This window comes from Salarias fasciatus, chromosome 20 (genome assembly GCF_902148845.1).
Source record: "Salarias fasciatus chromosome 20, fSalaFa1.1, whole genome shotgun sequence".
In the NCBI taxonomy this organism is placed as follows: Eukaryota; Metazoa; Chordata; class Actinopteri; order Blenniiformes; family Blenniidae; genus Salarias; species Salarias fasciatus.
In genome coordinates this window covers 23,386,947-23,410,878 of record NC_043764.1, presented here as the reverse complement: position 1 = coordinate 23,410,878, position 23,932 = coordinate 23,386,947, and the positions used below count along the sequence as shown (strand labels likewise).

The window sequence follows — 23,932 nt, the reverse complement described above, 5'->3', positions numbered from 1 at the left end:
TAGTCCTGCAGCCCGGCGATGCAACAGACACTGATTTTTTTTTTTTTTTTTTTCCATCCTGTGTTTGTTTGTCCGAACAAAAAACAAAGATTCGAGTGTCATACTAATGCACCGTATATTTCATATGACATCTGTTTAGATAAGGCAATATACACAAAGTTATACAAGCAAGCTGGAGAGCAGGGGAACTCAGATCCGTCTCATGCTGTGAATATCGGCGTCTTCAGGCCCTAGTTTTTCTTTCCCCGTCCACCGGCAGTAGTTTTTCATCTCGTACGCTGAAAAAAGACAGCACGCCGTGTAATCACAGCGGAGGGAGTCCTCCTCTCTCGAATAGCGTCAGCCAATGTAGTGCAGTCTCATACACAGATGAGAAATGAAACAACACTTCACAATTTAAATAAATCACTTTAAACTTTTTTTTTTTTTGGTTTTGTTTTTTTCTTTCTCCTTTTACAGTTGCAGTCAAAGTTCTAATGATGCATCCGTCCATTTTTTTTCATCTAGTGTCCATCATCTCCTCGTCCTCTGGTAGTCCTTTGCCTGGACTCCGGTTTAGCCACACAGAACCAAACACAGGCTTAGATGTCCACTTCTGAAATTGCACTTATCAAGCTACTCCCACAGTCCACCCAATGTACTCTTTTTGGTAGATAAAAATGTAAATCCCCACAAAAAAAATGAAACAAAACTAGGTGAGTATATGATGTTGTTGTAATAATACTGGATATGTTTGAAGGCTCAGATAATGTTAAAAACATGTCTTTAAAGCATCATGGAAGGCGCAAACCATTTTTTTAAACCCTAGAAAAACAGTTATCTGGACTGAAATGAAGGGAATCCCCATCCACCCAGACCCCACATGTTATCTCTGTTCATCTGACGGCTGCAGTTCAGCTGCAGGGCCGGTCGCAAACGGGGGCTGGTGGCCGTTCGTTCATATTGACGGGGACTGAATTCTAGTGCTTTTCACAGACAGGTACAAAAGCCATGCAATGAGTTGAGCTGTGGGGAGGGAGTGGAGGCTGGAGACGCAGTGCACGTTTGGACAAACTTTCCCAGAATGCCATGTTTCACAGGATGTCCTGCAAAAAGGGGGAAAGGGGTGGGGTCGCATTGCAGGGAGCAAGTAAAGGGGACGGGATGGCGTCCTCAGGTCTGGTCCAACCATTCCGCTCGTTTCGGGGCCTTGCACGTGTGTATGTCCACGGCCTCCTCGCAGTCCTTGCACTCCACGGCGCAGCACCATTTGAACTTGCACTCGCACTTGGTGATCTGCTTCACTCGGGTGGTGTCGTACCCGCGGCCGCAGCACATGACCTCGCAGCCGTCCGTTCCGCGCGACGTCCGATTGCAGACTCGCCCGGCCGTGCCGAGGGAACCTGCGCAGAGAGCAATACACTGTCAGAAATGACTTAACGTCGATACGTTTTAGAGCCTAAAGTACAAAAACATCTTCAGCACCACTGCTGATGCTCACGTCACCAACAAAGTCTATATGCGGCAATTAAGTAATCAAATCATTCAATCTAAATTCATTTGCACTGAACTAACAATAGTTACACAGAGTTACAGAGAGCAACAGTTAGTAGTATTGTTGCCTAAGAAGGTTAATGAAATGTTTTCAGATGCAGTTTCTCTCTCTGATACAAGAATTTAAATAGTTTATTTGCATACAGGTTTAAATCAGAGATGTGGCAGACATTTCTCATGGTTTGTTCTACACTTTCCATTAGACTACTGAGACAATAATAATGACACTGATCCATATTTAAATGACTGCAGCTAAAAACACAGGAATCCAAGGATCCTCGGGAACACTACAATCACTAAAACTCTTTAGGCTGTGAAGCCTTCAGTGTGTGTCTTGTGTGTGTTCATGTATTACATCAGTCGCACTACCTAATGCCTTTGACCACACAGCAGGTTACATTAATGACTTTATAAATGCAAGCAGCAACAGGGATTTATGAATTTTCCCAAAACAGACAATTTTGTCTTCCATTAACGTTGCATTGGAGTTGCTGCAGGTTTGTTTCCTCGAAGCATACTTCTACGATGTGCTACGCAGAGGCAGAGTGAATGTGTCGCTTTGCTCTGTGAATTATCATCACAACGTGCAGCAGTATAAATGATGCAGCCCTTGTTTTGCAGCTCTCTCATTGGCGCCCGTGGCTGGGCTGGGTGTTGTTTGGGTGTAGCATGCTAATCAGTGCTGATTACCTAATGCTGTGGCATGTCGCCTGTGTCTTATGTGAATGTCATTCCCCACAGAGATTAGAGCTCATGTTTAGTGTGAGAAGTTCCCTGTTTGAACTGCTACCTATCACAACACGCTGCCCGTAGAACAACAGACCCACACACACAACTATGCGGTGTTGGTAGAGTGGCCTATAGTTACACTGCCTTTCCCAAGCCAGTGCTCCCTTTGAAGCCACTCTGTGTGTGTGTGTTTGTGTGTGTATGTGTGTGTGAGGGTTAAATGGACAGTGGAGCGTGACAGACAGACAGGCTCTCACACTCTGAGGCCCACTCTGCCCTCCAGCTACGCTTAGTTCAGACAGACCGAGAGGGAGAGAGACTGTGACAGACAGAAAGAGGTGATTTTTTTTTTTTTTTTCTAAATTAGCTGCTTGTGTCCCTAGGCTGTGGATTCCAGTGTGAAGGTGAGAAAGAGGGGGTAGGATGGATGAGAAGATGAGGGGGAGAGGAAGACAAAAGGAGGAAGAACCGGACAGAGACGCTCGGCGATGGAGGCGTTCGGCTCAGATACCCAGAAAGAACGATCGCTCGGCAGCGTTGCTATCGAGTGGGATTACCCTTATTTGATTAGCCGTGTTGTATAAAGGTTGATGAAAACATCCACTGACCATCAGGGTCGTGTTTTTATGTGTGTGTGTTGACAGAGACTGACAGAGGTCAGGTGGTCACAGAAGGACCATGTCCCCGGGGAACGAGGATATTAGCTTCCACAGACATCACACGGGAGGCCTGCTGTGTTATCTGACCGCCGCTACACACACACACACACACACACACACGAGTCATGCATGAACATACACACAACATACACATAACACTCCCAAAAAAATAACACAGTCGGGGCAATCCATCAACATCCATGAGAGACGGCCCCTCTGTCTTCCAGTCTCCTCTTCCTCCGCTCTCTTACCTGCCGATTTGTCTTGCAGGCAGTAATCCGGGGAGTTTTCGAAGTAGACCAGGTCATTCTTGGTGGCCTTCCTGAAGGCTTTGTTGGCCACGGTGAAGCCCGTCCCGTCCTGATTCATGGTCACCTCGATGGCCCCGTTGTATTTCCTCCTCAGGTAGTCGCCGGTCTTCCTGAAGTCCGACATGGCCATCCAGCATGTCCGCAGCGTGCAGGAGCCGCTCACTCCGTGACATTTACACTCCAGCTTCATGAAACGCTTCACCGCCTAAACCCAGAGAGGTTTTGTTATTTTAGCCTGTCCATCAATTCGTATGGCAGTTTTTTAATCTCTGAAGGTTTTTAATTTTGAATATAATCCATAAATCCGCCTAAGAAAATCTACAGATGTGTCTCAACAACTGTTCTTTACAAGCTGGATGTTATTTTCCATGCACCTATCCCATTCAGCACTCTCTATAGTCCACTGGTGCCAGTATTCTTATTATTCTGGAGGAATTTTCCTCTATATTTACTGTCAATATTCTATATTTATTGACAATATTCACGACATTAACAAGAGTCTATGTCCTTGTAGATGCATCAGTCTGGTCACACCTAAAGCCTATCGCTCCTCATTTCAGTTCTTTTTTGCTACAAATAACTGGAATCATCTGCAAGAGAGCTTCAAAATTTGAAGGGACTTGCTTTTAGCCTAAATTGATTTGTGATTTAGCATATCTATATCACTGTTAACATGGCAAATCCTGCTTTCTTCTTTTGAAAGTTGCGTGACACTGTTTTATTCCATGTATATATTTGTTTCCATGTTTTTCTTTGTGCCTCTCGACCAGCAAGTCATTATTAATGGGAACTGGTTCTCAACGCACCTACCTAATAAATCAATAATTAAAATCCAAAGGTTGATTGGTTAAATTAAACTGAAACCTCTGTTTAGCCATAAAATAGCAAAACAATGGCGGCACAGGGATGTCAAAGGTTTTCGTACCTATATAACAATCAGACACTTACTGTTCTGCCACACTGATTGTTGTGTAAGTTCATGAGCGCCCGAGCGTCTCGGACCGTCCTCTCTTTGGCGTCGATGAAGGCTTTGGCGAACTTGATCCCATAGTTGATGTTGTCGCTGCAGCCGCCCCAGTCGAACTCCCCTTTGTCGTCACTGGCCCGTCCGCGCTTGTGAGGGTCACAGTTGCACATCTTCAACTCCCCCTGGCTGCAGGCGCGGGTGAGTGCATACACCACTCCCGCCGAGGAGATGGCGTAGACGAAAGCTGCTTCACGACTGCCTGAGAGGGAGAGACGGGAGCAAAGGCGCGGGAAACGAACGGAAACACACATGAGATGGAGGCAGAGGTTAAACCGACACACAAAGAATACAGTTGCTTGCAGGGCTTTCTGGGAGCCAAAGACTCGGGGGTGTGCGGCCCACATGTTGTCATGAAAGCACGGATTCCCATAATGCCATGACGAGGCCTGGGTGTGAGCCATCGGGACATGAAGGTGCAGCTGACGGCGGATATCAGGCCCGATGTGGAGCATAGGCCGGCTCTGTTTAAATATTATCGTGGAAATAATCCTAGCTGCGGGGCGCTCCTCTGCTCACATAAATTGTTTAAATACAGACACAGTGATACCCCATTTATCAGCGCCAGGCTGATGTCATGACAGCATTATCTACCATTGCTCATCTGTTCTTCTCGGCTCCCTTTATTTCCTTAGAATATGACTCATCTATTGCGTGGACAAAGACGCTGAGAGAATTAGACACAGCGTTTGGTCACAGTTGCTTTTTGCGGCGCCTTTGGGAATGAACGCCCCGAGAAAACAACGCGGTGGGAAGAAGCGTTAAAACCCGGTCACTCCTAAAGTCTTTGTCGAACAAGCAAATGTCAAGAATTTTCACTTTGTGACTCCGTCCTCAACGTAGGGGACACTCAAGCTTTTCCAGCTTTATAAAATTGACAGCGTTGACACCACAAAGTCTGTTCCAATATACACCTGCCAGCTGGTACGTCTGTTAACCGCCCTGCTTGGTCAACACAGGAGAAACAGCTAATACAATCCACTGCTTCCTCTGTAGACACTCATGAGCCCGAGAACATTGGATTCGCTTGTTTTTGGTAACCATGTGTCGTCTTATGCCACCAACAAACCACATCATACTCCACTATTTAGCAAACATCAACATCTAAATGTGTTTCAGCTGTTCCCTCCCAGTGTCGAAACAGCGGATCCTGATCCACATGTTCGGCTTGGCACTTGTTTTATGGTGGATGCGCTTTCTGAGACAGGCGTCAGTAGGATTCAGGCTGCTCTGATCTCCAGCAACACACCGAAGCAATAGGATGGATCAACAGCTTTCCTTTAGCACTGGTTCGTAATAAGTGGATTCCTACCTCACTTCCTTTAGCTAAGCTTTTCATGCAAACACATTTTCTACTGATTCTATTCATTGTTGTGTAACTTTCCCAAGGATAAAAAAAAAAAAAAAATCACAATATCATTTCCAACCATATTTTCTGATGTACATATTTTAATAATGTGAAACATGTATGATAAGTGTAAATCAAGTCTGTCTCTGCAGCACTGTACCGTCCTCCACAGACACCAGCTCCACATGTTGAATACATTTTTCTTGGTTTTATTGATCACTCCGTTTCTTCCAAAGCTTACTTCCATATTCCTGTGAATTTTTTCTTTTTTTTTTTTTTTTATGATTACTATGAAATGTGGAGTGAGCTAAAGTATCGCAAATCAGACTGTTCGTATTCACTGCAGTGTCCCACTTTCAGCGGGAGGTGAGCTGATGGGGGAGTGTGTGGGAGAGGAACTGAGGTGTGCACGGCTCGTCATCTGTCAAACCTGCGCCGTTTGCCTGCCAATGAGAATATCTCTCTAAATATTTACATCTGCATTACTGTTTATTCCTCTCCACAGCCCTTCACGCACAGGGGCTCTGCCTCCATATCTGCTACTTCTTCCATGCATCGTCGGCCCCCGCACATGCTTGGGATGGCTGGAAGATCACAACAACAAGGAACGGGGCTCTAATGACGTCAAAAACCGAGTCTGAGGACACAGTTTGCTTTTTATCTAACCTGGGATCAAACACTACAATAAACAGCGGCAGATGAAGCATTTACTGGAGTAGCTCACTCAAAACGGTCCTGATCACAGGTGCAGATGCAATAAATGGCAAAATGACTTGAAAGAGCCCATCGTGACTGTTGCTGCCTCACCGTGCCTTCAGTCAAACTCACTGACTCGCACAGCAATGGCTGCTCACCAAACTGGCTTTCCAAAGAATTGGTGACTCATATTGAGGTGGAAACGATGCTCCAGCAACTTCACTCCAGAATACAAATAAAAAGTTTTTTAGAAGTGCGTCAATGCTGCACATTAAGCATCTTGTCTGCTATCATTTAATCTTTCAAGCCAATCATTAAAATACTTCAGGACACCACTGCAACAGTCCATGTCTCTTGTATTTAAAAGCTGCAATGCCCCGACTTCTTTCATTTAGACTGAAGATGAAGTAGACAGGCCCCTGTCTACATAACATAAGCCAAAATATGTGAGCGAACATGCATGTGTACGTACTGTATACGCACGGCTGTGCTACAAACCCGAGAGGTCTGGCAGGAGTGGAAAAACAAAATGACGACAAAGCCACGTCTCGAAGCCCGTGTGTTTATTGACGAGGCGAAAGGCATCGCAAGAGGCCATTAGTGGCTATAAACACGGAGCTCAACATACGTGGAGAAAGAAAGATCGGAGAAAGAACAGAGTGAGGGGGAAAGGACGACAAGGAGAAGTCGGAGATAAGGGCAGCGGGGGGGAACATGAAGAACACGAGTAAGAACGGGGAATGGGGTCCGCCGGCTATCAGACGTACGAGGACTTACTCCGTAGCAGGACGCGTCCGAAGACGGTGTGGTCTCGATCCAGCGTGCTGCAGTTCCACCGGTGGTGTCGGAACTGGTGCTGGCACTCCCTGATCCACTCTTTGGTTCCCTCGCCGATGGCCTGCATGATGTCCGGGTGACGCTGGCAGAGCTGCCGCTGCTTGTTCACCAGGCCGGGGATGTTGTCGCAGATCACGCGCGCCCCTAAAGCACCGATGTACCTGAGGGGGGCCCAAAAAACACCCGACAAGTCAGCCAGGTGGGCTTCTGCAGAGAAAGATGGCCGATGCAAGATTGTTCCTGCTGTGTGTCGAATGTACACACAAGTGGACACACACACATTCTCATAGGTGGTGAGTGGCATGAAGGACAGCTGCAGTAACACTCCTCTGTGAGTCAGAGTTCACTACACTTAACAGTTTAAGGTTTGCGAGTGGGGGGGCGGGGTGGAAACCATTTACTCCACTCTCCAAATAAATAAGCACTTAACCTCTCCCCACAAGACCTGCGTGTGTGTGTGTGTTTAAATGGTTCCCAACGGGATCGTCGAAATCATGTCGTCACAAATCAGAGCACAAAGTCTGGGGCCTCCAATAACCCTGTCAAACTAAGAAGCCATTTACTCGCTTTACTCCTCTCTGTCTTTTGCCTGATTGCTCTCATCTTACTCACAGTTGTGCTGTGCGCTCCTCCCGGTCCTTCCCTCTAATGCCCCAATAAAACGGACGATTACAGTGTCCCTTCATGTTAAACGCAAGGAGATGGAGACAAAATAAACTGTGTTTGCAGAGTCTCCGTGCCAGAGCGGTCTCGCAGCCCGCTGGCTGCGGGGCTCCGGCGGGTCGGCGATGTGGATCCAGGGAACGAGTAGCTGTGTGGTCGTGTTTTATGAGGCCGGGTGAGAGGATGGAGACTGGAGACTCCATGCTCCCCAGAGTGGGATTAGAGAAGAGGAAAAAGAACCAAGTGCTCATCAAAGGAAAGTGCCAGAGCAGCAATTCACACTTAATTTTCTCTCTGTCTCTCCGGGGGACCTGCGGACTTTATAGGATAGTAAATCATTATCCACAGGTCTAAAACAACGCGCCGTAAAGTCCTGCGACTCTCCCATGGATCACAGGGAGACAAGTGGGAGACGAAGAGGGACGCTGGACTCTTCCACACACTTTTTCCTTCCATTGTTCAATAATTTACTCAATTTGTCCAAATTTGTTGATACATTTTTAAAATCTATAGATAATTTTGTTGAGATTGAAAATGTAAAAACTACTTTGTCAAAGTTAGATATAAAATGAGTTAGTATATGCATCACACACACTGTGTGCTCGTGTTTTCTTTCACAGCTAGGTTTTTAAAAAAAAATGAATAAAACAAACTGTGATTATTTTTCAAGTGGCTCCAGCATCCGGTAATGGTTTCTGAAACCTGCTCAGGCGGTTCATATCATTACATGTGGGTGATGTCCTCCCAGAATAAAGCCAGACAGTGATAACATCAGTAGTGTATCCTCCATACATTAAGTTTCCCTCGAAGCCAACACACACACACACACACACACACACACACACACACACACACACACACACACACACACACACACACACACACCACTGCTCTCCATAACTGCTTTTAATCTACACAAACTATTAGGCATTCCATCACCCCCACACCCGCCCACACACAGACACTTCTCCTATAAACACACTCACACACATGGACATTTTCACTTATGTTATTGCACAGGCAATGAGATATTTTTTAACCCTTCACCTATGCTCTACATGGCTGGCTTTTGGTCGGGGGAGGGGAGGGGATTGGGGGGGGGGGGGGGGGGGGTATTTTAGTGAAGTCATTTGTGAGTGTGAGAGTGGTACCTGGTGAATTAATGACCGCTCTGCCTGGTGGAGAGCAGGCTCCAGCTGAGACGAGCACGCGCTGCGCCGACGGCGCGCACATAAATTACATTTATCGCTCTATTATTATTATTGCCCGGCGTGGCAGGCCAACAAACTGACACCGAGAGGAGGCGTTTTTTTTTTTTCAGACACCGAGAAAATCTTCAAGAAAGTAGAAATCGCGTCCACAGCCTCGTAATTTATGTTATTTCCACCCCTAATGACTTCCACCAGCAGGCCAGCCAGAATTAGCTGAAATTAAATTATGACAGAAAAACAACGTTTTTTTTGTTGTTTTTCTGCGGTCATCGCCTCGTAAAATCACCAAGCTGTGCACACAATAATGGGAAATAACTGCGTGTGAAAGTATTTGTAATAAACCGCCATGTGTTTGATCATTGAAATTAAAATATTCAATTAAGGAGGAAAAAAAAAAACTTAAAACGGCGCCAGAAACTTTTTCCTCCTTTATATCAGAAGCAGCGGCGTTTAAAAGCACTGTCAGCAATACACTTAGTCCATGACAATAAATTAAATGAAAGAAATCCGTATAATGGCCCTGTCTGTTGGAAAATGGGCTCTGGATTCATTTGAAGGTGGTTTGTTTTTGCTTTAGGAAACTGGTTATTAAAATAGTCATCGAAAAAGTTAAATTTGCGACCTGAATGAACCCAATAAGTTTCTATATTTCTGTTTTTTTTTTTAATATATAACTTTCTTTAACAGTCTAAAGTTATTTTAATGTTTCGTTTTATTGCATTAATTTTTAGTCAACTAGATGCGTTACTCCTAATAATAAAAACAATAATGCGAGAGATATTTATGTTGAAAACTTCTTTGAAAAAACTTTAATTTGATGAAGGAATAAAGTGTATTAAAGTGAGGGTGTCGGGCAGGTAGGCTGTCTGATGGATGTGAACTCACCACCAAGACGAGTCCACTCGAGGAGTCACGAGCAGCAGCAGCAACAGACACGCGCAATAAATCCTGGAACTGGCACCGGGGTTCTGGCACGAGGCAGACCGGGATGGGAGTCTGGCTCCCGGGGAACCGCAGCGCTGAATCCGAGCTGCCCGGAGGCTGAGGACCTTGTTCAAACCCAGCATGACTTCCTCTCCGATTTCGTCTCAAAAACGGATTTCCCAAATAAAAAAAAAAAAAAAAATTAAAAAAAAAGAACGACTTTAGAGGAAAATCCCTAACTTGAAAACAAATGTCTGTATTCGAATTCTGTGACAAATAGGCCTCATTATCCAGTGTGTGGCTCCATGTTGCGCAGCTGTCAGCAGGGTGAGGAGCGCGTTTTTGGTGCCATGTGCGTGAAAAAAAAAAAAAGTCTCCTCTCGGCGCCTCAGATTTTACCTGACGGGGCAGCAACAAGTGTCGGTCTCTGCAGTCCGTCCAGCCTCACGTGCAGCCTCGATCTGCTCCCAGGCACAGCATGAAAAGAGTCCGGATCAGAGGTGAAGCCGAAGGTTCGCGGACGCGGGGCTGGCTGAGGCGCGCGGGGCTGGCTGACTCCGCCGGGTCGGATGCTCTGGTCGGATCTCTCCTTTATTAGTGCACCGTGGACAGAGTCCGAGCTGAGGGAGAGAGAAAGAGAGCCGAGGGGGGGAAGGATGAGGGAGGGCTGGCTGCTGACAGCTCCTCTCGCTCATTGGGCAAAGGCAGGGGTTACAGAGTTTGACTAGGAAGAGATATTAAAAAGGAATGGATGAAGGAAGGTGCGCGCGAGCGCGTGTGTGTGTGTGTGTGCATGTGTCGGTTGTGGGGTGAGGGGGGATGCTGGTGCTGATGTAGAGACGCACCTACAGTTCCACAAACAGGAGTTATTATAACTAATGATGGCGCCTTTTTTACAGCCTTGAAATGCGTGTGGGTGTTTAATTTAGCAGTTTTCCTGGATTGAGAACATTTCAATTACAGCCCTGACACTTTAACAAGATATGGAGATTTTTCCTTTGACTTTTTTAACGTTTCTATGATAACTATTACACTCAAACATCGCTTTGTCCCTCAGATAATAACTTAAAAATGCTATCCCTTCTAGATCTCAATTAATAACATGCTTCTTAACGGGAATGATCACTGTTATCAGGCAGGTTAAATAAACTCCATGTCTTCAGTCATGCATGTAAACTTTTAAACAAGTGAAAGTCCGAAAGAAAAAAAAAGGCAGGGAATGTGGGATTGGAAGAACAGAGCCAAATCGTCCAGTGGAACAGCATTATGGCTTAAATATGAACCACATGTGAGAGAGAGAGAGTGCTGAGACAGCGCTGGAATAAAGCATGTACACACTCACACACACACACACACAAATCATTCTCACCTTGATTGTGGGTTTGTGTGTCTTCATGTTGTCTTCAGACTTGGTCCGGTCCGGTGCTGCCGTCCATGTTTCTCAAAATCCTTTACAAGATTAAAACAAAAAAGAAAAAGTAGATCATTTTTCAGTATCTAAATACCTTTCACAAACTCAAAAACCACTTTCTGATCTGAAATGATACGTTTTCATTGATCTACAGACTTGAGTTTGTGATGTTGGACTGTGAGCTGCACCGTCCGTTCAGCTGACCCCATTAATACTAACAAACAAGTAAACAAATCAGGAAAATCCTTGTCGGAATTGAAACTATTAGAATTAGCAATAGCTGTTGCAAAGTGCGATTTCATCAAAAGCTTGAGAAAACAGCTCCAGTGTTTATGCCAAAGCCGCAGTTAAAGCTAAGCTCCTTTCAGAGACATTTGTGTTTCTGCTTAGAGCAGCCGGGCTCCCGCTGTCAGAACCAAACACATTTCCATTCTTTTCAGGGACACGCGGGTTTGAGAGGCCGCAAGGTGAGCCAGAGAAGCCAACTTCTGCTGAATACTTGAGCGTTTCGGCTCCGCTCACAATTTTCTGTTAAATCAGAAGGAATTAGGGAAGCACAAACACGGCTGAGTTATGCTCCCTCTCCCGGGTCTGGAGCTGGAACAGACTTTCTCTTTCTCTCGTTCTCCCTCCCAGCCTGTGAAGTCGACCCCGGCGTTCTCTTCATAAACAATAACAGAGTCAAGTGCCTCCTTGTCAGTTGGATGAAAAGTTTTGCCCTGATGTACGGGGTCCAATCTGGCAACCGTCTCCTCAGAGGAAAAGTACTGGCCGTGTCCGAACGCTGCTCTGGGGTGACAGAGGGATAAAGGTGAGATTTACGGAGGCACTGCACTAATCCAATTGATTTCTGTGTTGATACATTATAATTACTGTGGATTATTTCTGTCAGGAAAGTTGAAGTTAGAAAGGTAAAAGGCTGAATGAACCGAAGCCAAGCCGGAGCCGTGCGCTCCACTTTGGACCGGTGACCAGCGATGTGTCCCCTGTGGAGATTGTGCCGTGAGTTGCTCCAATCCAGGGATGAGCTCAGTGCGTATTCCCATCGGCTGGCAGAGCGGCGCTGGAGGCCAGCCTGTTGTCAGCCCCGAGGGAGCAAGTTCCCCCAAACCAAGACACTCGACGGGGTAAAAAGCTGATATTTTGTGCTCTAATCCAAACTAAACTGAATCTATGGTGTCTGTTCTTTGAAGAGCTACATGATACACATCATATGATCCATCTGCTCAGTGTAAACCATGCCTTTAAAAATCTGGTATTATGAATAAATTCCGACGTGGATAAAGCACAGAAAAGAAATTGGTAAAGATTCAGTCAAGAAAGATTTCTGTGCAGAAAATTGGTCCCATTTTTTTTTTTGAAGTTGCTTTGTTAAAATGAGAATGTGGTCTGAAATTCAGATATCCTCCTTAAGAGTACTTTGGCACTCTTCCAAAGCATCACCTTCTCACTAGTTTGTTTCACATTTGTTCGATCCGCTCCCGACCACTCAATGAAACGAATGATAATCATGATACATTTTATTGGAACTGGAAGAAATCTCACTCTCACTGTGACCCATTTACAGTAGAACTGAAATAACAAGCAAAAAGCGTGAGGTTGAAAACCAGTGATTGATATTAAATAAGTTAGTGTGTGTGTTGCAGTCTCTTTGTTTGTGATTTTCTTTCCACAGGAACATTTCCCACCATTGTGTTCCAGTTGATTCAATAACATAACCAGACTGTCCTCCAAATTCAGCTTTTTTTTTTTTTTGTTTCTAAAGACATTTTCATCCACATTCCTGTGTTTTGGATACTGATCTGAAAGATCGTATCTTTACTTGATGAAATGAAAATCATGGTTCTGGTGAAAAGAAAACATTTCGGTGGAATACTGTGGTGAGAACCAAATGTCTTTGCAGACCCAGCTACTGACCCCAACCTCCTCTGGCGTACTGGAGGTGGATTTCAGTCTGTCTTCATTTCTTGATGAATATTTAGATCTTAAGTAGCCATGAGGATGTAGAGAACCAGACTGTAATGTTTGTTTGGATAATAATCATCTGAAAATCCAGGAGCATTATCTGTGGAGCTAATTAAAGGTCACCCACATCACACACCCTATAAATACACAGTGCTCCAGGGACACACAAGTCTCAGTGTGTCTGCGCACATGCAAGCCCGAGACCCAGATCGGTGATTGTCTTATAAATTTAGATCTGCCGACAGAGACGAACTGCTTCGCAATAACATTGGCGAACTTCTGAAATGCCTGGCGAGCTCTGAGAGAAGGCGTCAGACGCAGGAGGTGCCACACATACACTGACACACACAGACACACATTACCGGTGCTACACTGTGTGTACCCTGCGGTTATGTCACGGACGCCGCTAAGCTCTGCATACTTGCAAGAATTTATTTCCTTATCCTATGAATAGACATGTCAATAGATTTTTTTTTGCACTCATGTAACCACAGAGTGCCCACACGTGTGATCACCACCCTTCATTTCCAGGTGCATGGGCACACTTGAACATACACGCCCCACACCAAGCAGTCTGACAGCAGGTGCTACAGATGGCATCAGAGGATATCCGGGGCAGCGTGGCCTCACATCCAAAACACTCGACTGAGACAACGGCACACACAGACGGGCAACAATAATCACACATAAGAAAACGTTTTGCAGTCTTTTCAGCATTAAAACATGTAGACGTCACTCTAAAATCATCAAAAAGTGAAATTTACCTTGATGGATGCTGCTCGGTTTCATGGCAGACACGCTCCTTGCTCCCACTGAGTGGAACTGAGTTTGTGCTGAGTAGGTTCCTGTTTCAGTGGGGAACTGTCTGAGTGACGTACACTGCAGGTCATGGGCAGCTGATCACATGGCGGTTAGCTGAGGTAGCATGATGAGTAAGTAAATACATTCTGTTCAATCTATGGTCATTGGGAATGGGTTTGATTATGAATCAGCGTCTGAGAACAGACTGACGTCCTACGTAACTCGACTGGAAACTTTTTATTTCTCTCTTTTTGCTTTGACAGAAGTTGAGTTTAAAAAGTTTCACAAAAGCACTCTGTCTACATCAAAGGTTGCGCCAGATTATAAAATGTAATTAAAGCCAACAGAGAGTCACATATCTCCAGCTCAGGGAGGGAAAACCTTCAGAAGGTACAGTTTTTATCATTGTTCTACCTTGATGAAATGTTTAAATTTCCTTTTCCTTTACTAATACAAGGATCTTTTCATTGACTTATTCTTGTTGGCTTTATTAACATTGAAATGTTTATCATCATCTTTGCCGTCAGGAAAGTCTATAGCTGTCAATAAACCTCTGAACCCGACTAAACGAGGATTAGATGGGCTCTGCTTGACCTGTGATCATAAAACAGGCAGCATGAGTCCCGCTGTGCGACCTCTGGCTGAGCGGACGCTCTGTGTCGCTGACATCCGGCTCCGCAGTGGGAGCTGCACGGGTTACCTGGCATCTTGGGTTAAATTCCTGAGCGCAGGTCATTAGAGCCCTTTGGCAAAAGGGATGTGTGGTGTGGACTCTCAGTTGTAGGAGCGGTCCCTCCACGCCCTGAGTGATGAGAGCAGGCTTTAACCGGCTGCAGGTGCGCTTGAGACCGGCGGGTCGGGCCTTTGAAGTGCAGGCCAACTGGGACCCCGGCCCATCTCTGACCAGCAGCCAGAACAGACACATTCGCTTTCAATTAACACTCTCCGTTCTTTCTCAATCGTTCCCGTTTCACTCTCCGCTCTGATCCGCAGCGCTAATCTGCGCGTGTCTTCAAGGGGACAAAACCTGACGACTGTCAGTAAGCTGTTTGTCGCTGCTTGTCGATGACGGCTCATATAAAGTAACAAATGGTTTGAAGACAGTTCTGCAGTTGGAGTTCATGTCTGCGTGTGCGTGTGTGTGTGTGTGTGTCTTGCTTCGCCTCGCACTTAAGACTCCGCGTATCTTCATGCGTATCGGGGCCAGGTTATGCATCCAGAGAGCTGTGATTTCTGTGAAACCCTGATTTATAGTTTCTCATTTATTTCCATGTGATGAAATCACGGATCTCGTCACTCCCGGGCCTGTCGTCCGGACAGGATACATCCTGTCTTCGGCGCTGCGAGACAGCCGAGCAAAGTCGTGCTGGCTCAATTACCGGATAGAGAAGTAAAAGCAAAGTGTGGTTTTATTGGCTGTTTTAGCTCAGACGTACATGCGCATGCGGTCGTGTACGTACACATGCATGCACACGTCTCATTAAAAAAAAGAGTGAAAATCAGAAATAAATGGCTGTGTCGATGGTAAGCTCCCTGTAGGCAGATACATCTGGCTCCTGTTAGCCACAAGCGTATAAAAATCAAATGCAGTTTAGTCCCAGGCATTCTGTACCCCACTGACACACACACACACACACACACACACACACACACACACACACACACACACACACACACACACACACACACACTGGGAGGTAGGACTCTAACACGGTGGTCACCCCCACTAGCCTCCATAATATCGACCTTAGTAAACTCCGCAGACATGAAGGGGCTCAGACAGAGACTTATATTTCTGGCACGAAAAGTAACAATAACCCATATAAACAATGCATGAACCAAACATTCAAGCCTTAAAACCGGCTGATACCTTTCTGTCGGGCTTTCACTAATGAGTCTGAATATGAGTGGGTGGCCGGTCAGTCAACACTGGAAAATAATATAAAATCTCCCCGGCTCCTTTAATGGTGGCCTTACTTGCTTTGGGTCAAACATTTTATTAAATTACAAAAAAAAAAAAATTATAATAAATATAAAGAAAAACTTCCTAATTTTTAAAGATTTCAGCTCCATTGAAGTTGACAAAATTTTGTCATTCAGGCTTGAGATGCATGAATATTTCATTTTATTCTAGAGTAGCAGTAGTAATTACGAGCAGGGCCTTGCGGCCCTCCATGATGCTAAAATCCATTTCACTGGTTTGATTTGAAGACATGCTACTGTACAAAATGAGGATCACAAAGATGAGTTCATCGACAGGTTACAACGGACTGTTTATGCTGCATAAACACACACTCACGGACAAGCAAGTGAACTGAGGGCAGACTACCTCCACGTCCCGGACGTCCAAACAAAATCCGAGCACACTCGGTGACACACGGCCGAGAGACGCTGCAGAGAAGCAGTGAGTCAGTGATGGAGCCGTCCTCTTTATCGCTGCTGCTGATAGCGAATCCGCTGACACACATCTAAAGCATGTGCACTGGCTCATGATTCATTCATTATAATTGATTCATATTTAAAAAGAAAAAAAAAAACTAAACAAGAAAAAGCATTCAAGTTGATCTGAAGTGCACCTCATTAGAAACTATTTTAATTTCTGAAATTTTTCTGTGAATGTCACAGAGGTCGGAGCCGGCTCACCCTGTGTGTTCCTCCGAGCCCACCGGGCATGTCTGAGGTCTTCTGAAGCCCTGTGAGTCCGTCTCTTTCCTTTAATTTCCTGCCAGGCTAAATCCTGAGGAAAAAAACAAAAATCCAACTATCTTGATTTGATCATGGGTGGCACAGAGAACCTCTAATAACTCTTCTTCTTCTTCTTCTTTTTTAATATTAGCATTTTCAGCTAAACTCCCACACAAACTTTGATGAGCGTGAAGAACGGCGGAAAAGCAGTGTGCAGAACCCGGGTGTAAAGTATGTGCTTTAGTCTTGACAGTTTGAGTGCTGGCAATATCTGAAGCATTTGTTACACACTCGGCCCTGCGTGAAGCAGCGACAGCGTTTCACCAGCTCCACATATGAGCCCGACTTCCTGCCAAACTCATGTCAAAAGCTGCAAAAGACTCTCGGCATCAAAAAAAAAAAAAAAAAAGAAAACTTTTTTCTTCTTTGTGTGAAGAACGCTAAATTACAGGCCGTGATTTACCAACAGTTGTGTTGTGGCCACATTGAGCAGTCCGGTGAAAGCTGGCACACAGTTGGCAGCAGGCTGGCGCCCGTCCCGGACTGTCAGAGTGAATTGTTGCCCTCATGTCAGCTCTCTGCAAACTGATGGACGGGCCCTCGCGTAGATCTCCTCAGATCTACACACAGCGAGATGCAGAGAGGCTTAGATCAGCCTCTGGACCGCTTCAGACTGCTGGAAGCATCTCCCGACGCGCCGCTGCCAGATTTCAGTAGATCACAGAGTTTGAGGCCTGATTCTTTTGCATGGTTGCAATACACTTGAGGCAGTGATGGAAGAAGTGCTCGGTTCCTTTACGTAACTGAAAGCAGGGCTGGGAAGTTGCAGAAGATCAATACTTTAGTTTTCGTGTAACTCATGAGGATCTGCATGCTCGCATTATATCGCAAAAGCGTTACCTGCAACACCTGAATCTGCTCCCATCACTCATCTGTGCACATCGCAGCCTAATCCCACGCAAATGCCTATTTATAGGACTTTTTTTTTCCCCACCGTTGAGGATAATCACATTATGAGGCTTCTAAAAATGTATAAATCAGCTTGAATATTAAGTGCCATTATCACCACACTGAGCATGCACTTCACACACACACACACATAGGTTTACTGAAAAAAAAGCTAAATTACTGACAGTGGCGTATCTTCAAAAGCTTTCCACAGAGCCATGTTTAGCATTGTTGTAATTGAAGCGTTTCATTTTTCTGGAGTCTTTCTAATGATTGTGCGAATGTTTTCAGTTAGTGAAACGTCTGGACTCCAGTCAGGTTTGTTCTGCACCCGGATTTTCCTTCTACTGTTTAGCCCGTTGTGACGGATGCGGTATGTGGTTCAGGATTGTTTTAATTAAATTATAAGATCATCGCTCTTAGTTTCCAGGCCACAAATATGAGCTTCTAGAGTGCTGGACGAATCAAGGTTCTTTTTTTTTTTTTGTTTTCCGTTTCAGCCAGAAAATAGCAAATATGTCGGAGAACAGTTCAAAAAAGGTGAATGTAAATGAAACGTCTCACTGCTTTATTGGAATGACCCAATGTTAAATTTCTAACTCCTCATATTGGGGTCTGCATGTTACTCCTCTTTCCCACTGTCCCCTCTGAGATTCCTCAAACACATCTGACCTCTTCCACCAGGCCTGGTCAAGAGCAAATGTTTCAATGTCTGAACATGTCAACATGTGCTTCTAATCTCGCGCCGGGGTCCTCTTTGGTGGTCGTCTGCCTTGCCGTGCTCCTTTAACGCTCTCTGATCTTAATCCAGGAGGTTCATCCTGAACCTCACCGGGACGTTCTGCCGAACCCGACACTAATTTGTCTTTTACCACAAAGCACTTCACTCAAGTACGTCACTTTCAATAATCTAAAATAATGGCTGCCAATGTATTTCAGTTAAAAAAACACATTTATGTGACTTGCCATATATTTATTGATAAGCTTCATTTCTAATCTTCTTTCTGCAGTGAATTGAAATCGAAATTTGCTTCATTCTTTTAGCAGAATTTCATAAATGTGTGTTGGATAAAAGTTGAAAAGTTAATCAGTTATTTTTACCGTTTCCATTCTGACTCCAGCTGTATATAAACTGTATCTCTGCAAATTAGCAATACACATTGTTATTGCACCTTGCAAAATATCGTTAATCAATGAAAATTAAGATTTCTTCTAGTTTCAGAGATAGAAAATATCTGGGTGTGAGTTGTTCTTTCAGTATTATGTCTAAAATCCTACGTGCAGTATCTAATTTCATTTTCCCAGACAGCATCCAGAGGTTTGGTTTTGTTGTTTTTTTGCACTGAGAGTCCATGGACATCGAAATAAAGCTCTTGTAAATCCCACAGACTATCTGATGGTTTGTTTCAGTGCTGGATTTAAAACAGACGGTCTGTGTGTGTGTGTGTGTGTGGATGTGGATGTGGATGTGGATGTGTGTGTCTTTGCCCTGTAGCGGACCGTCGGCGCAGAGAAGCACATGTCCGCATTAAGCCGTTTCACCGATGGAGCTGATAGGCCTGCCGATGAAAGGACGGAGCGGGAAGCGGACGCCTGAGGCGCCGACGGCAGGCCGTCCTTTAAACCGCGTCGGTGTAACACTGTTGCTCACAGAGCACAATGAAACACAAATGAGAGATGATCAGACTGAGATATCGGCGGTTCGGACGGTGTATTTTTATCGTGAAAAAGAGTCACGGGCGAAACGGCGCGAGAGGATTTGTAGCAAAGGCCCGGAGAGACGAAGGAGGAGAAGAGGCCAGAGGATGAGGAGAAAACAGCAACATCAGCTGGCTCTTGTTTAGATCAACCTTTTGTACTCTGAGAGGAACCCTGCCTGTACATCTGCCCTCCGCATGTCGGGCTGATGGGTGGGCTGCCCCGCTCTGCCGGTTCTGCCCGCTCCTCAGGCTGTCCTGAATCTTCTTCAGAGATGCCAACAACCACACCTTTATTATTTAGGGAAGCCTTCCTGCTTGAGAAATGAGGTACAAGTGTCTTCAGATAAGTCTATTGTTTGTTTGTTTTGTTCCATTCTGATCCAGATTAAAGTCATTTTACTGAAGCACCACATTTCCCTCAGCAGCAGCAGTTACTTTGTTGTTTTTTCTTCCTCACAGCATTTTATCCATCATAACATGATGCACAAGTAGAATATTGTATCAATTTTGGCTTTGGTTTTTTTGAGAAACTTAAAAAAAAAAAGATTATTAGTATCATGAAAACAGGAAGGAAATGACATGATGGATCAATAAGCTATATTTTTTTCCCTCATTTTATTAAAACTCAAAGCTCGAAAACTCCATCTTCTCCTGGTCGCGGTGTGCTGGAATCAATCCCAACTAATTATTGGCGAGGGCACCGCCACACACATGTGATGCCCACCAGTGTGTGCCCACTTGTGTGAATGTATTTTTGTGTTTATTTGAGTTTTGCCCTTTGATGTTTTTGTAATATTTTGTGAAGAAGACTTATAAAAGGTATGATCTGTGAAACTGACATGTAGTCGCAGCACTCCAACCAGTAGGAGGCACTGTGAGCCTGTGGTATCTGTCACCTCACCCTCCGGTTCACTCTCATAGCTGCATGATCCGGAGAAGGAGAAGTCACGGCTCCCGTGTGATCACTTCGTCTTTATCATTTCAGGTATGAAACATGATCAAAAACTAGTGAAAGTGTCCATAAGACTTGTAAATATTTTGAGTTTGGTTTGGGTGAGATGCAATTGACTCAGATGATCAGTAGAGTGCTTAATCTTGTGTTTTTGGGACCACATGTCAGCCAGAAGTGACAAAGATGGCGGTGTGGCACGCAGATAGAGTTAAAAGACATCTTTATATTTCTTTATATGGGCAGCACGACTCATTTCTGTTGGGTAAAGAGTGTTTTTCATGATTTGACTGGCTCCATGACATGATTTCATAAAGTTTAATCGGTGTGCATTTAAAGAAACTGTTAAAAAGAGGTTAAATAGTAAAATGTTGATTAAAAAGAAGCAAATTCATGTTGTTGTAAAGATGATTTGGTTAAAAAGTTTGAAAGTTGTCTATTTACATGATTCTGTTTTGCACAAGTCCATGAGAATACTTTACAGTATTTAAATGAGATGCATATCAAGTGCATTATGCTACCATGATATTATTTGGCGTGGATTTTGGATGAATGACTGAAAGATGTGACAGATTTGTTTATGTTATGCAAAAGAAATGGGTTAAGAGAAACACATGTTTTGTGAATGTTTGAAGATGTCTTCAGAGATTAAAAGAAACAGTGATTTGCTGTTACCTTTGAAAATGGACAATGTCAATGAACAGTAAATAGAATGACATGTTTAATAAAGATAGCTGCATGATCCGGAGAAGGAGAAGTCACGGCTCCCGTGTGATCACTTCGTCTTTATCATTTCAGCAACATATAACTGCCCACGGGAGCCGCAGCCCGGTACCCGTAACAGTTTATTGGGGGCTCGTCCGGGATCACTTCCACTGCCATGACGGAAGCTGATCCAGTGATATGGAAACCTTGGACCAGAAGCAATGTGATGCTACCAACAGCATGCCACCTGTGAAGAAGGAAGAGTGAACGTGGTATTGTGCTGACGTCGCCATTCGTCGAGGACAGAGGCGGAGATCGGTTCCAGAACCCCAGGACTGCGTGACCAGGTGTGGGTGATAGAGAAGCAGCCATGGCGGACGGTGACAGGAAGAAGTTGGTGTGGATCATCAAGAAGGACCTGCTTGCCCTACCGCCAGATGAACTGTTCGAGATCGCCACAACGCTGGGTCCAGTGCCAGGATGGGACAAAGCCAGGCTGTCATCAGAGGATGAAGAGGCGAGTTTTGAGTACATCACCAGCTATATGCAGAGTAAGCTTTTGCTAGAGTCTGAGGATACAGGTATTGCTCACTTGTTATATTTGAAAGATCAGATTGAAGAGGCTATGCAGAAACACAGGTCTGATTTGCAAACACATGCACCAAGTGGTGGTGTTCCCCCTGGTTCTTTTCCAGACAAACATGTTGATGATGTAAGTGAGGAAGAAAATGAAGTTGATGCTTCTGTCAATCCAGTTGTACATGATGATGGTGGGGCTCATGATTGTGAAAATGTTCATGCTAGACACCCCTCAGCTACAGTTAAGGATGTGTGTGATACCGAGATACAGAAAATGCTTGCAAGTTATCAAGAGCTAGGTCAGAAAATCAGGCAATACATTCCTCCTCAAACATTGCAGTCCACCCCTCAGTCATCTTCAAGATCACAACACAAATCAAACAGCAACAGTCAAAAAGAGCATTCCACACCCATGACCCATGACAAAATGGTCTCCTTAAGAGAGCTTTCTTACCTCCACCGCAGAGAGTTTAAGATTTTGGGGGGTCAGATTGGAGATCAAGGGTCAGACATAACCTACAACAATGTATGCCGCCAGATTGAGGAAGGAGTAAAGGAGCAGTTCAGTGAAGCAGAAATTGTGAGGGCTGTCCTTAGAGCAATCAAACCTGGGAACTTCAAGGACATGTTAATGAATAAGGATGACTTAACGATTGGAGAGCTCAAAGGCTTCCTCCATTCCCACCTTGGTGAGCAGAGCAACATGGAACTTTTCCAAGAACTCATGTGTACTAAACAGAAGGACAGTGAAACACCTCAACAATTCCTGTACAGAGTCATTGGACTTAAACAAAAGATCTTGCTGGCTTCAAAACGTGATGACACAGATGTAAAGTATAATGCAAGTACAGTGCAAGATATTTTTCTTCACACTGTGTATCAAGGGCTTGCACACAAGTATGATGATGTCCGCCGAGATCTCAAATCATTGCTTGCAGATCCCAATGTAACAGATGAAGCCATCCTAAAGCAAATGAAGAGAATAATAAGTGATGAAAATGAAAGACAGAGACGCTTAGGTTCAGCCACCCGTCACAAACCAACAAATGTGCACAGTGCTCAGGTTGAAGTAAACGCTGCTCAGTCTCTCAATGTGAAAGAGGAAAATGTTGGAAAAAAAACAAAGACAGATGTGATTCAGGAGTTAACAGAGAAAGTTGAGAAACTTACCAATCTTGTTGAACTCATGCAACAGTCAATACACACACAGAAATCAGGGCAAGCCAGTCACCCAAGAAGAAGCAAAATGGATGGCAGAAAAGAGAGACCCTATGGCTGTGATAAATGTGTCGAGCTGAATCTGCCTGACTGTACTCACTGTTTTTGTTGTGGTGGAGATGGCCACCGAGCAGTTGGTTGTCTGAAGAATCCGAAGCACCAGGGAAACTCTCGCCGGTCTCTGCCAGGGGACGGACAGTGACCGGGTCCCTGCAGTCCCAAACTAACACCTGCCATTCTGGTGAGTCTGACAAAACAAGTGTGGCGACACTTAACATCAAGGACAAAGACAATGTGACAGAGAGTCAAAGACAGACAAAACGGACATCCAGTGAAACAGCTCATGCCCTCCCGAGCAGTAAAGGTGAAAGACTAGCTAAACTTATTGGGAGAAAAGCTCTCACTGAATGTAATCTGAATGGTCTGGCGATCACTGCTTTGCTGGATACTGGAGCTCAAGTGAGCATGATCGATCGAGAATGGAAAAATAAATATCTCCCTGACACTACTGTTAACCCACTCAGTGAGATTGTTGATGATGAAGAGGAGTTGAAAGTGTATGCAGTCAATGGCGACACCATCCCATTTGACGGCTGGGTTGCATTAACAGTCAACTTAAAGGGGAATGAAAACCCAGAATTGTCAATCACTGTGCCTTTTCTTGTGAGTAGTCTGACTCTGGAAAGACCACTGCTTGGTTTTAATGTACTGGAGGAGATGATCCAAGAACAATTTCAAAAACTAATCCCCATGCTCATCACTCTGCTCTGTAATGCCATGTCGTTACCAGAAGAGACAGCAGAGCTCCTCGTACACTTCATCCAGGCCAGTGAACCTCCCATGCAGTGTGGACGCATTCGAACACACAAACAGGACACTGTGATTCCAGCAGGCCAAGTAACCTGGGTCAAGTGCCACGTTCCACCCCACCTTGATTTGGCTGACTCAGTCTTTTTGTTTGAACCTGACGACAGTAATGTGCAGTTAGCCGAGCTGAATGTCAGTGAGGGACTACTAGAAATACAGAATCCAAAGA

The 23,932-nt window shown here is 44.8% G+C and overlaps 2 protein-coding genes across 2 annotated transcripts in view; one reads left to right on the top strand and one right to left on the bottom strand.

Moving 5' to 3' along the window:
* The window catches only part of LOC115408633 (rho-related GTP-binding protein RhoA-D), a 644,285-nt gene that overhangs the window by 70,910 nt on the left and 549,443 nt on the right, over nt 1-23,932 (top strand). The window lies entirely within an intron of this gene.
* On the bottom strand, nt 501-10,080 carry LOC115408615 (protein Wnt-2b-A). The gene is made up of 5 exons (XM_030119463.1): nt 9,897-10,080; nt 7,078-7,298; nt 4,181-4,458; nt 3,173-3,437; nt 501-1,382 (listed from the first exon to the last, which is right to left on the bottom strand). The coding sequence occupies exons 1-5, from the start codon at nt 10,076-10,078 to the stop codon at nt 1,153-1,155; spliced, it is 1,176 nt and encodes a 391-aa protein (XP_029975323.1). The 5' UTR covers nt 10,079-10,080; the 3' UTR covers nt 501-1,152.